This window comes from Equus caballus, chromosome 1 (assembly GCF_041296265.1).
Source record: "Equus caballus isolate H_3958 breed thoroughbred chromosome 1, TB-T2T, whole genome shotgun sequence".
In the NCBI taxonomy this organism is placed as follows: Eukaryota; Metazoa; Chordata; class Mammalia; order Perissodactyla; family Equidae; genus Equus; species Equus caballus.
This window is the reverse complement of record NC_091684.1, coordinates 65,328,605-65,343,864: the sequence shown is the minus strand read 5'-3', so window position 1 is coordinate 65,343,864 and position 15,260 is coordinate 65,328,605. Positions and strand designations below refer to the sequence as shown.

Sequence of the window (15,260 nt, the reverse complement as noted above, 5' to 3'; positions counted from 1 at the left end):
ACAGGATGCAAAAGGCATCACTTAATGATAAAAAGAAAGAAATCAGTTCAAAGTTTGGGTCATTTGTATTCTATTTTTGTTTCCATAAATGGAAAAAAAATATGCACAAACAAGATTTTCAGGATAAAACTATCAGTGGGTAATTCATTACTAAAGCATTCGTTAAGTCCCTGACTGGTTTCAGCGCAGACAGTCTTTTTCTGCCTCAAGTTTCTAAATTGTTATTTTATCTTCCGTAGTGTGTGATGATGGTGATGGAGTGAGATCAGCTGTATCTGGTGTGCTGGATGCTTAGGACAAAAAGCAGTTTGTTTAGCATGCGCCTTCCAGTCCCCGCTGTTCATTCTGATTGAATAAGGCTTGGGAACTTCTTTGAAGATGTTTTGCGCAAACAATGTATTTTCTGAGACCTTGGATATTTGAGAATATTTTTTCAATTGTGTTTACTGTTGAACAACTTACTTGACTGGTATAAAAATCTTGGGTTGGACTCTCCTTGTTTTAACATTCTGCGTGTTGCCCAGTTGCTGTTTATCACCTGCTGTGTATATGATATGATCTTAGTTGTGTTAATGGTGACTCTCTCCCCACCCTGATACATCATTCCTATTTTTATTTTTTTCATTTATTTTAATGCTTGAAATTTGAAGAAAAAAGGTCAGATACTTTTTGGCATTGGTCTCTAAGAGCTGGTCATTCATTTTACCTTTTAATCTCGAGTGACTATTTCATATCTAGAAAGTTCTTTCCCATCATGTCCTGGCCATTACTTATGATCTACATGTTGTGTGATTTGTACTTTCCTTGGGAACACATTTTATTCATAGGCTGGATCTCTGTGATATCCACTTCTATCTTCGGAAGTTTCGTCTTTCATCTTTTTTCCTCTCTTTTCTTATTTTCTCTGTGGTCTGAGGTGACTTCCCCATTTTGCACTCTGCTTCCAGTTCACTTTTCAGCAGTGTTACGTCAACCTTTCTTTAGTTTGGTTAGGACTGTGTTTTGGCTCCTGAGCCTTTTCAGTTCATCAACATCCCTTCTCATCTCTGCACTTTCTTGTTTAATAAAAGGAATATAAATATCATTTAGGCTAGAGGCCAGTGCTTTCTGAAAAAATCTTCTCTTCATGAAGGCAAATCCTTTTCAGATGAGAAATTTTCCTCTTGAGTCGTTATCCTTTCTCCCTCTTGTGCAGTGGGGATTTCCCCCCAAGGGCTTTAGGTTGGTTTTTCCTTGTTACCTTATGCTAAAGAAGAAGTAATCAACTGGGCCCACAGTGGAGCTGTTTGGGAAACACTTCAGTCTGTTTCCTTTCCTTGATCCTTCCTGGATCTCTAGTGAATCCTTACTGCTTCTTCCCACCACTGTGCATTCTACTCCCCTTTCTGCTTCACTTTTGGGGGCAGAATAAAGTCTCACCTGTTGACTTTGACCTGCCTGTCAGCACTTTAGCCCACCCTGGCACGTGGAGACACTTAATAAAATGCTTTCAGAAAATCTGCAAAAGAAGATCCCCTCTGGAGAGGACATGATATTGAAAGTACCTCCAAGCTGTGCTAATCAGTATTTTGTAAGCAATTCTCTTGCATGATGGCCAAGCATCAAAGCCCCATGAGTGACTCAGAATGTTTTTGACTGATGAATTTGATCTCAACAGAAATATGTTTTACCCTGGGCTATAAGAACACAACAATATTGTATATTTCCTTTGATCCTTAGTTGTGTCTTCCTTCCCCATCTCCCTCTCTCTTCTGCCACCTAGAACACTGGCTCTTCTCCATTCATGAGAGGTTGCTGATTTAGAAAGGACAAACATTTATCTTGACACTTAGTAAAGTAGAATTATATATAAGTTTTGAATCCTAAAGTTATGGGGTGAGATCTTACGGATCTGATTTTTTTTTTTGATTGGGAGAAAAATATGGAACCTTGTAGAAAACAGATAACACTGTGGGCTATGCTTTTCATTTTATCAGGACTAAAGATAAAGATTAATAAAGTCCGTCAAGGATATAAGGTTATCTGATTTTTTCCTAATCTACTCTTAGCACAAGGGTTACCCTGAGCTATTCCCAGTATTTTTCAGAAACAAAATCCTCTCAGACAACGAGGTAACTTAAAAACAGTGCTTTAAATCAGAGATGGACAAATGAGAAAGCTCACTGAACTGGGCTCTCCCCACCAGACCTTCCTCTACAGAGGCTCTCACAGGCCTCCCGTAATGAGGTCAGTTTACCAGCTGAGATTAAACCAGTCAAGAATCAAAAGGAAGGACTAAGTCCAAGGCACCAGATGGTTCAATCTTCTGCAAGAACTTCATCTCCCTTCACCCCTGGCAGCTGTAAATCAAACAGCTAAAACCACACATTGTAAATAAAGCATCTCTATTTCATTTCTCTTTCCAGGTTTGAGATTTTTAAGAGCTCTCAGACTGATCCAGTTTTCAGAAATTTTGCAGTTTCTGAATATCCTTAAAACAAGGTAAGATGTTATTTTTCATATTTTTCCCTCATTCTAGTCCCCGATGCTAAGTTGTAAATATCAAATGTCTTTGCTTTCATCACAATAAAGTTGAAGTTCTTTCATTCACAGAAAGAGTGGTTTAACACAGAGATGTGGAGAAAGCCCAGAATAGGGGTTGGCTTGCTCTCTTTTGCAGGGCTGGGGTCTGTATGGTAAAGAGAGAGAAACAGCCATGCATGTGGGGAAGTAGAGACAGTTTTGGGGGACTGTGTGAGGTTGCTTGGAAATCAGCCTAACATCCTGGGGAGAGGTGCGCAGTGGGTGAGGGATAAATCTGCTCATTGACTGGGAAGTCCTTGCTCCCAGGTTCTAAATCGCCTCTTTATTACATCACTAAATAAGAACTGCACCTGGCTGTAAAAGCAATAGAGGCAATACTCTTTGAGAGGCAATCACAAACCTCATACGGCAAACAGAAAATCATTTCATTTCAAAGTACATTTTAGTTGTTCACTTTACAGCTAGTGTAGCCCCTGGGGCTTGCTCTGTGAATTGCCTTTTGGGGAATACCTAAAAACCTCCTGCCGAATGCACCATGGCTACTTCTGTTAACTGTGTTGTGATCTGGAAAACACTACTGGACCAGGAGGAAAAATCCCCCAGAGATTCCTTTCCTGATGACCTGTGGTTTCACAGAGTTGGCCCGAGCCCAGGGCTGCCTTGATGAATAAACTAATAAAAGAGGTTAGATGTGCTCTAATGGAGAATAAGTACAGGTCATAAATTTCTCTTATAGGAAATTACACTTTACGAAGCTCACTGCTAATGTTCCATTTCCTCTTTGGTTGGCTTTAACATGTTTGATAAGTGATTAAAAACGGGGCACCTCTGTATTTTGTGATTTATAATTAACGTACCTGCATTTTGGGGGCTTTGGATTCAGCACCGTTTTCCCAATAACTGAGCTGGGACTCAGCTTCCCAACTTTGTCACAACCAATAAATGCAACTGGATCTTGGTCTTCCTCTTTGGGTCTCAGTGTTTTTTATTTGTTTATTTTGGTTTGTTTTAATCCAAATTGGTTTCCCCTCCCCAACTATTGGTCTATGTGGATGTGGGGTCAATTCATTTTCTAATAGCCAAGTTAAAAAGAAAATGAGCGTCTAATGTCATAGAAGTCTTCTGTAGTATGTCCTACCACCCTTCACTTTCATTATCTTGGAGTCAGAATTTATCTGCCCTCTATTTAATAGTATGTAATATAAAATGATAAAACTGAAGCTGTCATACCTTGGGCGTGTCATGAGAAGGCAGGATTCTTTGGAAAAGATAATAATGCTGGGAAAAGTAGAAAGCCGCAGGAGAAGAGGAAGACCAAATGTGAGATGGATTGATTCCAAAAACGAAACCGTAGGCATGAGTCTACAGGAGCTGAGTAGGGCTGTTGAGGACAGGACATTGTGGGCATCATGCATTCATAGGTGCAGCAGGAGTTGGAGCCAACTGGATGGCACATAACAATAATCAATATCATTGATATAGAGTGAATATTGTTATTCTTCCAATTTCCTTTTAGTGACAATAATCTTGATTCTGCCTTTTTATGGCTCTTCGGTGCAATGAACTCATGGTACTCTTGAAATTAAAATTATCAACAAAGCTAACAATCTCCAATGTTTGCCCATATTGTATTTGCTCCACTAGATATCTTGAAAGGTAGAATCGGTGAGTACAGGGGCTGTCCTTAAGAGACACTTGTTTTTGTTTTTTCTATTAGGGACAGTTTTATGTGTAATCATCCACACTCTAACCTGGTATAATGCCTCTGTCTCCCTGTTTTGCATTTACCTCATAAATTAGGGGAATTTTGCTTCTCTGACACCAGCGTTTTAGGAAGGTGCCATTACTCTGAGGAATAATGTGAAGAGAACTGTGTTCTCACCTTCCTTGTATTCTGTGTGGATCCTTTCTGGACTTGGGAGAATGATGAGCCATCTGAATAAAATAGCTTTTTCTGGACTTTTGCTGAGAGACCCAGGGGCTTCCCATTCCTTGGAGAAAATGTCTTTCTTTTGGATGCAGGAAGTAGCATTGGCATCCTGCTGAACAGTCCACCTGCTAACTCTCCAGCCATGGGTGGCTCATTCTCCCAGGGCAGAGGGGAGAAAGCTGAGCAGCCAGCTAGGGAAAGAGGTGGCTGTAAATTGAGAGAGAGTGGCCCTCGGGAAGAGTCATGGAGTGGCAGGCTGCTGGGCAGTCTGCATTTCCCCAGCACCACCCGCCCCCTGGAATTAAACTCCTTCTATTGTCAGAGGGTGCTTTTCATCACAACCCCACAACCTGGATTTCCCAGTCCCTGTTGCTTATGGTCACTATCAGGTGATTGAGTCCATTCAACAAGCTTGAATTCAGCACCCTTTTGTGCCAGCAGCAAGGTGGGTACTAGGATATTGTCCTGCTATTAGAGAGCTCACTGGGGGCGGGAGAGCCAGACTAACTGGCAGTGTGCTTGCTCTGAGATACAGGTACGCCCAGGGGTGTGAGGCACGGAGGAGGGTAATTTAGCAAGGCTTGGCATGAGTGTGGGGCAGTCAATGATGTTTTCAAGGCAAAAGGGGTATCTTAGGTAAGCCTTGTGGAAAGCTAGGTGTTATGCTGTTGAGGCTGGGGTTGCATGTGAGAGATAGGGAAGGTGAGGCTGACTTCCAAGCAAGGAAGCTGCAGAAAGCACACAGGTGAGCGAACATGGCCCTTTGAAGAACTTTGAGTGATTCTCTGCTCCTGGAGACTAGGGGTTCTGTGGTGGAAAAAAGCAAGATGAGGTTAGGAGGGCAGGTGAAGAGGCCAGATCACCAGGCACAGGTTAAAACTTCATTTAATTGTAAGAAGTCGAGAGCTTTAGAACAACTCTCTGAGCCCGTTCTCTCTCCAGGTGCCTGGCTAATCTTGGCTCCTTCCTTCTGTACACCAAGCACAAGCACAGATCCCACAGGCTCTGCCACAGAGAAATGGAAGCCTTGGTTTTTGTAGGGCTTCAGACTTTGAGCGATTTCCTGGTGACTTGTCTGTACTCTGCTACTTTCATGGGGACTGTCCAGGAGGGTGGGTGGAGCCCCGTAATCTTTAGGGGGTTTTTGTCTGGATTTTCTCTGGTGGCCAGTCCCCACCAATCTGTGGCACAGGTAGGGATGGAGACATCGCAGACATGATTTGAAATTGCAGTTTCATTTTCTGTTCTTTGGCTGCCTCACTTGGCCAAGAGCTGGAAGAAACAAAGCAGAGAGTTATATGGGTTGGGGGTGGCTGGAGAGGAGAGAATGAGAACAAGAGAGAAAGAATTAAGAAGCAGCAAAAGGAAACCAGAGTAAATAGGATTACAGGAAAAAAACATAGATGGAAGAGACAAATCACAGTTATGGGACAGCATCAGGACCTGCCAACAGAAGGGCCTAAAATACCCTGTATCCTGAAAATGACTTTTTAAGGGGGGCACTGGGAGACTCCGTGTCATTGTCTGAACTTCTGGAAGTTCCTCTGTTGCCCTGCAAACTGGCGAGCAGACTTACAGGTGACCAGACACTTATTCTACCATCAGAGCAGAGTAAACAGCTCTGTGTAAAGGCCATCATTCCAATTCTCATTTAATGTAGTAGATATTGTTAACGAAAACATGATATCACCTAGTGATGTTTTTAAAGTGGAAATTGCATTACTGTTTCCTCTAATTATTAAAGTATAATGTGCTCATTGTAAGCATGTCAACAATATGGAAAAACATCAAAGATAAAGTAAAATTTCCCCACCACCACCAATGGTTGAGATAACCATTACTGATATTCTACCGTGTCACTTTTATTTCTCACATAGCATTCCATTCCATGATATGTATGTATCATCATTTACCTAAAAAACACATTTTTGGGAGGGCATTTTGGGAACTAAAATCACTGTACTACCTATATGACCTCAGAAATAGCTCCAAGGCTAAGGTCTTAAAAAAGAATATTTGATGTGGAGACTGTAAGGGGAGGTGTAGGTAGAAGCCACCTCATGAAGGCCCTGACATGTCATGGATTGCACTCAGAGGGAGAGAGAGAGTTGTTGAAGTGTTTAACAGGAGAGGGAAAGGTCAGATTTACGTTTTAGAAAGATCCACTATTTCACCAATTGTTTAGAGAGTGCATTTGAAGTGTCTAAGGTCATTGACCAAGAGACCAGTTGGGGCAATTGTCCAGGAAAGTGGTATTGGGGAATGGTCTCAGGCAGTGCGAGTCAGGGGGAGCAGAGGAGGAGGGATCTAGAGATATTTAAGGGGTAGAATTGACAGAACTCAATTTTGCTTCATTCCGTATCATATAGTTCAGACCGTTTATCTCAGTGTGGTACAGTCCAGTCGACTTTTCAGGGTGGGTATTTCACATCTGTCCAGCAAAGGGAGCATAAACCAAATTAAGGCTGTTGGTACCTGGCTGTACCCTCAGCCATAAACAAAGAGGAAAATAGTGGACTGGTAGAATAGGGACAAATTTACACTTTTTTGTTGAAAATGGATGATATTTTCAATATTAACCAAAACATATCTTGTTGACTACACTGAAGGCAAAGATGTCCCCCAATGGCTCTGGGCTTACAGCTATCATCTCAGAAAGAAATAGACTCTCATTTTCCCAGTGTCTCTGGAGACAGACTCTCATTCTTCCGGTATCTATGGAGACAGACTGTGTCTCCTAGGATCTATGAAGCCCTGGAAAAGGTCTCTGATCCACAAGAACAGAAAAGTTTCTTGTGCCTGCCCTTGGATGATTCACTGCATCCACTCATGCACATTTCTCTAATGGCTGGTAAGAACTCACAAGATAGGGACCCAGAAACAACAATGGAAAACTTGAAAATGATTTTCTTTAGATGAGTTAGGTTCTCATGATAAGGTCACAATCCATCCCTCCCTCAAGTCATGGGAAGGGGGCTAGAATCTAAAGAGTTCCAATCATTCTAACCATTGGGAACTTAGTTTGGCTCAGACCCCTGGGCTTGGCCATGAAGCCTATGACTATCTCCAGTGGCCTCTTTTGCCTGCAAAACACACAGCCCTGCCCCTCCTCCTTTCAAAGACCCCTACACAACCTGATGAGGATCGAATTTCAGAGTATGGAGAAAGTCCCCCAAGACTTAATCTTGCATCTTTTGCACAGAGCTTTTAGATGATTGCCTGGTCGTAGAGTTTAATTTGGAAAGCAAATTCCTAATACTGGGGTTCCATAATGATGCCGATGCCATACAAGTAATCAGATTTCAGTGCTGAATATGGACCCTTTCAGCAACCATGATTAAATGTTCTACGCACAGCAAGAGCTCCCTTAAGCACTATTACCAGCACTGTGACAATCATTTAGAGATTAATAACCACCACCGTATTTAGGTCATTTTTCCAAAGCACCAAGAGGCTCAGAGACTCCAATAGTTTTCATCTCTCAAGAGGGCTCCACATGGTTATTGTTGGGACACTGCTTTGTTTAGGCCCCAAGGATCTGGGAGTATATAAGTGAAGCAACCTGGTACTTAATTATCGTCTGAGAAAGTGAACACTACATGCTTCCCTGAGATTTCTCCATTTGCCACCAGCCACCTGCTCCTCATCATTTGTGTTGGAGCACACCGTGGAGGGCTTAGCAGGTAGAGGCAGGAGGATTTCACTCTATTTTGACTCCCCATTGAGAACTAGTTGGCGACAGGATGTGGTGGGGATGTAGCCACAACAATGTTCAGCTTATCGATTGCCAGGGTTGCTTCACCTGATACAGCTCGTTTGGTGGATGCCTTATATCTATGTGTCTTACTTCCATTCCTCCAATCTCTGGTTGTGGGGGGGTGTCCTTCCAAACAAAAAGACCCTAGAAGGCCATTGATTAGGCCTCCAGGGCTGGTCAGCTGCTCCAGGGAACAGAAAGGCAAGAGTTACGGTATCTTTCAGCTCTAAGGAGAGGCTTAGATGGAAGACTTTAAACATTATTTTGTCAGTTGGTGATCTCCATTCACAGCTATAGAAAACATTTAGAGGTGAGGTGGTGCTAACGTGGCCCATGGTAGTGTCTGGAAAAGGAGACCAAGGCCAGGGTTTGCCGGATGTGTGCTTTCCTTTGTAAATGCCAGATTCATAGCAGAGCTTCCAGAGCCACAGAACTAATTGCACAATAGTGGGTCATACAGGATCTGCCCTCCTTACTCAGATGGAGAGTCCCAGATCTACTTCATAGACCTGATCCCTTGTTAGGTTCTCAGAGAGCATTTTGGATATCAGTCCCTTCCATTATAAGCAGATGACTTTTTTTTTTATTTTAAAGATTTTATTTTTTCCTTTTTCTCCCCAAAGCCCCCCGGTACATAGTTGTGTATTCTTCGTTGTGGGTTCTTCTAGTTGTGGCATGTGGGACGCTGCCTCAGCGTGGTCTGATGAGCAGTGCCATGTCCGCGCCCAGGATTCGAACTAACGAAACACGGGGCCGCCTGCAGCGGAGCGCGCAAACTTAACCACTCGGCCACAGGGCCAGCCCCATAAGCAGATGACTTTTAATTGCAAGTGATAAGTCCACCTCAAGCTAGCCTTGGTAATGACTGGAGGTCCAAGGGGGAACTAGGCATGTCTAGATCAAGGGGTTCAGATTCTCTCATCCGGATTCTGTCTCTCTCTCTGTCTCTTTGGAGTTTCCCTCTCAGGCAGGCTTTCTCCAGGGCAGGTGGCCCTCTAGCATTCCAGGCTTATGTTTTTTTACACCCAAATCTCTCTCTCCCATTCAGTTTCTGAAAAATGTCTCTGATAAGCCCTACCTCGGAGCTCTTCAGAGCTGGGAGTTCCTCCACTGGCCAGCCTGGCTCAGGCCACTTGGGTAGAGGGAGAGGTGGGGACCTTTGATTGACACCCAACGCATCCACAGGGCTGTCCTTGAGGAAGAGCTGTAGAAAGAGTGATAGAAACCAGTGGTCCACATGGCTCCTCTGTACTGCCTCTCCCAAGGCTTTAGGTGAGCAGCCTTTGGATCAGATGCTCTCAGGTTTGAATATTGACCCCACCACTTACCAACCATGTGTCCTTGGGAAGCTTCTTAAGCACACTAAGCCTCAGTTTCCTTATCTAGTTGGTGGGACCAATGATGTATCTATATCCAAGGATAGATGGTAAAACTCTGAAGAAAATGAAGAACTCAACACAGTGCCTAAAGGATAACAAAGCTTGATAAATATTGACAATTATTATAATCTGGAAACTCTAGAAATGACCAAGAAAGACAGAATGGACATCTTTGTTGTTTTTCTAGTCTGTTTTTGAACCAGAAGGAGGTTTTTCCACACATTTCAAAAGATCAGTCTCACCCACAAAACTGAGAATACCTGCTGTTTCTTTCCCTGGACTGTCAGAACCAACTCTGGGAGACTAAGACCGTGGGTTCCTCTGCTCAGTTACTAAGAGAAAAAAGATTGAAGAGAAAGGAAAGCTGGGCTCTGGCATCGTGCCTGTCCTCGAACCATTGACCCTGACCTCCTCTGAGGGGTCCTCCTCCAACCCCTGGGCTGCCTGGCCCACTACAGCCTCTTCCTGCATTCCTCCACATGTGGCCCCCATAGAGACGTAGTTAGCAGAGTTTTTCCTTTCCGTTCTTTTCTGTGGCAGTTCAAGAGGGTGATCAATATGTCGAGATTGTCTCCCTCCTCCTTGGAGCAGCGCTTTCTGACCTTTTTGACATCCTGTGCGCAGACTGTGGGGGAGGCGCAGCTTTGCTTTCACGATCAAGAAAGACTTTCTGATGGATGCCGGTCTGTGACTGTTGTTCTGCAGTGTGGTGGCCCAGACGGCAGACTCTGCCGCCAAACTGCCTGGGTTCAGATGCCAACTCGGCTGCTTTCTGTGTGAACTTGGGTCAATTTCTTAACCTCTGGATGACCTCATAGAGAGGTTGTGAAGGTTAGAAGAGTTAATATGCATGAAGCACTTAGCACTGTGGTGCATATGGCAAGCACTGTAAAAGAACCGTAAAAGTGTTAGCCCTTCCTATTACTGTGAGCATAGACTCTTAGAATTCACGTCGTTGGTTCCCCTTGAGAGGGAAGTGGGAGAGGGCAGAGATCAATCAATCAATGATGACGGGCTGCACCCCACTGTGGGCTGTTAGGCCACTCTGGGGAGACTGAAAGAGGTAGAACCCAGAGTTCTTGTCTGCAAGATGCAGTTAGGGACACAAGAGTCAAACAGCAATCTAAAACAACGTTACGAAAGATGTCTTAAAACAGTGGGATCCATTACCAATGAGTACCTGCAGGTCAGAGCCACGAGGAGAAGTCACTCTGTATGGCAGGTGGGTGGAACCACTTGAAGGAGGAGGTGGGGATTGAACCAGGCTTTGAAGAGAGGGAACTATTTGGATAAATGGACAGGGCTTTCCAGCTGAGTAATAGCATAAATGTAGACATAGTAAATAAGTTTGGCTGTGATGAGAGTTCCAAGAGCTTATGGTAGGTGAGCCTGGGACCTCAGTGGGTGTTGAAGATGAAAGGAGAGAGTTTGGACATAACATTTAGGTGGAAGGGAGCCTTTGGATGGGGAAGTGACCTGCTGACAGTAGCATTCAAGGAGCTATACCCCAGTCGGGGTGAACAGGGTGAAGTTTAGTGGGAAGAGTACCAAGGAGGAGACCAGTTAGCATCAGTACATTTTCATAGAGGCCCTACTATGCACCAGGGACTCACTGCTCCCAGGATACAGAGTTAGTGAGTTCCAACTGAGCCACTCAAGGAACACGGGTGGATACTGAAATTATTAGATATAAGGTTGTTGGGGAACAAAATATTCATATAGTCTCAGAGTGTCACTGCACGGTTGACACATTAATTATGAAGGGAAATGGATGCCTTTCAGTGGCAAAATCTGATGTTCCTACCTGAATCAAGCAACTGAGTTAGGGTTTTCAGATGTGACGCCATCCTAGCCAGATGTTCATAACAGAAGAATTTATACAGAATCTAATCATGGGGGAACGATCAGACAAATCCAGAATCTGGGACCTTCTATAAGACAGCTGACCTGGGTGCACAGAAACGTAAATGTCATTAAAAAAGAACAAAAAGAGCAGGGGGCAGATTATAGATTAAGGGAAATAAAGCAGGGATTGGCGAATTACACAGCCCATGAATAATCTAGCCCACTGCCTGTTTTTCTAGGTAAACCTTTATTGGAACACAGCCACACCCATTCCTTTACATGTGCTCTAAGGCTGTTTTCATGCTACAGTGTCAGAGTTGAGTAATTGTAACAGACCCTATGACCTGCTAAGCCTAAAATATTTACTATCTGTCCTTTACCCCTGGACTAAAGCAGCATCATAACCAAATGCAATACATGAACCTCGATTAGTTCCTGGATCAGGGTGAAGAAATGAAAACACCAATACACATAATTTCAGGGCAACTGAAGACATTTAAATAAAGAGTGCTTGTTAGATGACATTATGGAATTCATGTTCACTTTCTTAGGCGTGACAATCGTATGTGATCGTGTTGCACAGTGTCCTTCTTAGGTGTTGAATGCTGAAGTATTGAGGGGGTGTCTCATGTAGTTTGCAACGTACTTGTACTGTAAATGGGTCAGCCAAAAGAAGAGAAAGACTAGAAAAAGATAAAATGAAAGAAAAAGAATAGGGGCTGGCCCGGTGGTGCAGCAAAGTTCACATGTTCTGCTTCGTTGGCCCGGGGTTCACCAGTTCGGATCCCGGGTGTGGACACAGCACCGCTTGGCAAGCCATGCTGTAGCAGGTGTCCCACATATAAAGTAGAGGACGATGGGCGTGGATGTTAGCCCAGGCCCAGTCTTCCTCAGCAAAAAGAGGAGGATTGGCAGCAGATGTTAGCTCAGGGCTAATCTTCCTCAAAAAACAAAAAAGAAAAAGAAAAAGAATAGAGATAAAGCAAATATGGCAAAATGTTGATCAATCTAGGTGAAGGGCATACAAGTGTTCATTACACTGTTCTTTCAATACTTCTGTAGATTTAAAAAATTTTTAAATAAAAGTTAATTTAAAAAAAATCTACGCACAATTGGAGGGGTTAATTTAGGGAGCATTTTCAGTAGCCCGGATGTACTCTTCCTCTAGGCTCTGGCCTTCTGGGTATCCCCCTACAATGGAGAAAACACTGCAGAGTGAGGGGGGATTGCCTCTCCCCTAGGGGGCATCGTCACTGTGGAAGCAGCCCCGCCACGGTCTTGTGTAACTTGGGGATTTTGCTTGTTGTCTCTTTTGCACAGTAATTCCATCAAGCTGGTGAATCTGCTCTCCATATTTATCAGCACGTGGCTAACAGCAGCCGGGTTCATCCATTTGGTAAGTGTCTTTGCAGATGCTTTAGCTCTGGCTTTTCTGGAACAAACCCCTCTCTCAGTCATTTTATTACCTGAAATTTTTCTCCCTGGAGAGAAACTTCAGCCCAGCTGTAGAATGTAGGAAAAGGAGAAGCAATTGCACAATTGTCTGGGTTTCCAACCCTTTTACCCCAAACTAGTTCCAAATGGTGAGCAATGTTCACACTGTTAACCTGCGTTTGTCAGTGCACTGGTATTGCCCCTGGGGCTTTGGTAGATTTTTCATTCTGTCTGCAATAACCCCAATGAGCCACAAGATGGCAGTGCTTCCTCAGCAAACACATGAAAAGGCCTGGGGACGAGGTTGGAAGTTTGACCCACATCTCTCAGTAAACAACAAATTCACATCCTTCAGTTTCTCTCCACCTTCCCCTTACGAAAAGCTACCTTTGATCCTTTTGCTTGATTACTTGTCAAGTTATTTTGTATCTCAAAAATATTAATTCCTTTAAATTAATAACTCTTTGAAAGCCTTATATCATTAAGTCAAGCTGTTCTTAACCTCCCAAGGCAGATTTTCTTTCTGCTTTTAGGGAACATAGCGATTGTCGGAAGCACATTTCATCCAAACACAAACTGTTACAACTGGAAGGAGCCTCAGCTAACTCTGAAGCTTTGAGTAAAGGTACCCTTCCCTTGCCGAGCCTCTCTCTGCTTAAGGCTTAGAGGATGCATTTAGTTACCTACCCCTGGGATTTCTGTAGTTATCATCCAAAGGAAGATAGCCTGGGTTGGAAGCCGGGGCTCACATTCAGTCACTGGATCTGATGGTCGTCCCCGCCCCACTTTCTGCTAGCGGGATTCTTGGCTGAAATCACCCTTAGATAATCGCCCTAATTCTGTCAAGTGCGCAAATCACAGATAGAGAGGGCTTAGTTGTATTCACTAGCCCAGTGACCCCACCTGGTACTTCCCCTGGTAAAGTACCTTCTGCTTCACCAGGAAATCTCTACGAAAATGGCATGGTGAGGACAAATACTGATGTGTGGAACAGGCCGGGTCCTGGAAACTTTCTGCAGAGGCAGAGCTGTAGGCCTGGGGGCCTGGGGCCGTGCTCGGGGATCATAGGCCTTGGCCATCTGGTATATATCGTAGGGCTGTGATCTGGGGTAGACCTGGAGATCCAGCCCCCGTCTCCCGCTCTCTCCTGAGAGTGGCTAAAGTACCTCTCCTAGGTGCCTCACAGCTTTGTTGGCAGGTCAAGTGTGATGAGAGGAAAGGAAGTGTTTCGTAAAGTCTAAAGCAGAGATGGGCCAACTACAACCCTGGGGCTGAGGCTCCTCAAACCTGACCACGCCCATCCTTTAAGTATTGACTCTGGCTGATCTCGTGCTACAACTGCAGCCTTGAGTTGTTGTTACAGAGATCAGAAACTATCGGCCACAAAGCTGAAAATATTTACTGTCTGGCCTTTTACAGAAAAAGCTTGGTGGCCCTCAGTCTAAAGACTGTGCAAATGCAAACTGTTCTCATGAGCTTACTTTTCCTGCTCCCCGGGGAAATTCCTGCGGTGTGCAGGATAGAATCATTGTGGACATTCTGCAAAGCAGGGAGAGCAGAGTCAGACTCCAGGAGGTGCTGTTTGGGGTTCGGCCATGAGATCTGAAGGAGCGAGGCCCACCAGGCGTCTCCTTGGTCAAAATGATGAAAGACAGGGGCCCTCTGTGGGAGGGTCTAGGATTTCTTTGGGAGCCCCTGACCTCGGCCTTTAGATATGGAGCAGGAAGTCTCAGAGAAAGGGTGGGGCAGGGCTCTCAGGCTCTTTCTGTGAAGAGAAGGCTGTAAAACATGGCCAGAGGCAATGCCCTAAAATTCAGCTGGCCTCAAAATTTTCATGAGAAGAAAAACAGTCGAGGATGTCTCCCTCCATTCCTTCCCTCTCTGCCCGAGACAGCGAGGCAGGCTTGTCTGTGTTCTGACCACTCCACTCTCTCTGACCTGCTGGGGGTTCTGAGCCGTCACTTACAGGACTTGGCCCAGGCAGCAGACCCCTTGTGTTGAGGGGGCTGCGTGTCCTGAGCTTTTCTGTTCCTGGTTTATTGTGTATATATAACATTTTCCTTTTTCTCCCTTTCTCCTTGCTTTAGGTGGAGAATTCAGGGGACCCATGGGAAAATTTCCAAAACAACCAGGCTCTCACATACTGGGAATGTGTCTATTTACTCATGGTCACAATGTCCACTGTTGGTTATGGGGACGTTTATGCAAAAACCACACTCGGGCGCCTCTTCATGGTCTTCTTCATCCTCGGGGGACTGGTAAAAACTCTTTATTATGCTCTTGATTTCATGGTCGTTAATATTTTCTATTATTCATTTCCTGAAAACTCTGAATTTTCGTATTGTGTTTCTGCGTTGGAAGCAAGTGATTGCCTTAGTGTTACAATCAAGTC

At 44.2% G+C, this 15,260-nt stretch overlaps 1 protein-coding gene across 26 annotated transcripts in view; it reads left to right on the top strand.

The window, feature by feature from the left end:
• KCNMA1 (potassium calcium-activated channel subfamily M alpha 1) overlaps positions 1-15,260 on the top strand; it is a 719,202-nt gene that overhangs the window by 465,673 nt on the left and 238,269 nt on the right. For all 26 annotated transcript variants that reach the window (XM_023645924.2, XM_023645920.2, XM_070263813.1 and 23 more), the window contains 3 exons: positions 2,406-2,481; positions 12,755-12,830; positions 14,956-15,126. In XM_023645924.2, coding sequence (XP_023501692.1) covers positions 2,406-2,481; positions 12,755-12,830; positions 14,956-15,126 — 323 coding nt within the window. The remainder of the gene's footprint in view (positions 1-2,405; positions 2,482-12,754; positions 12,831-14,955; positions 15,127-15,260) is intronic.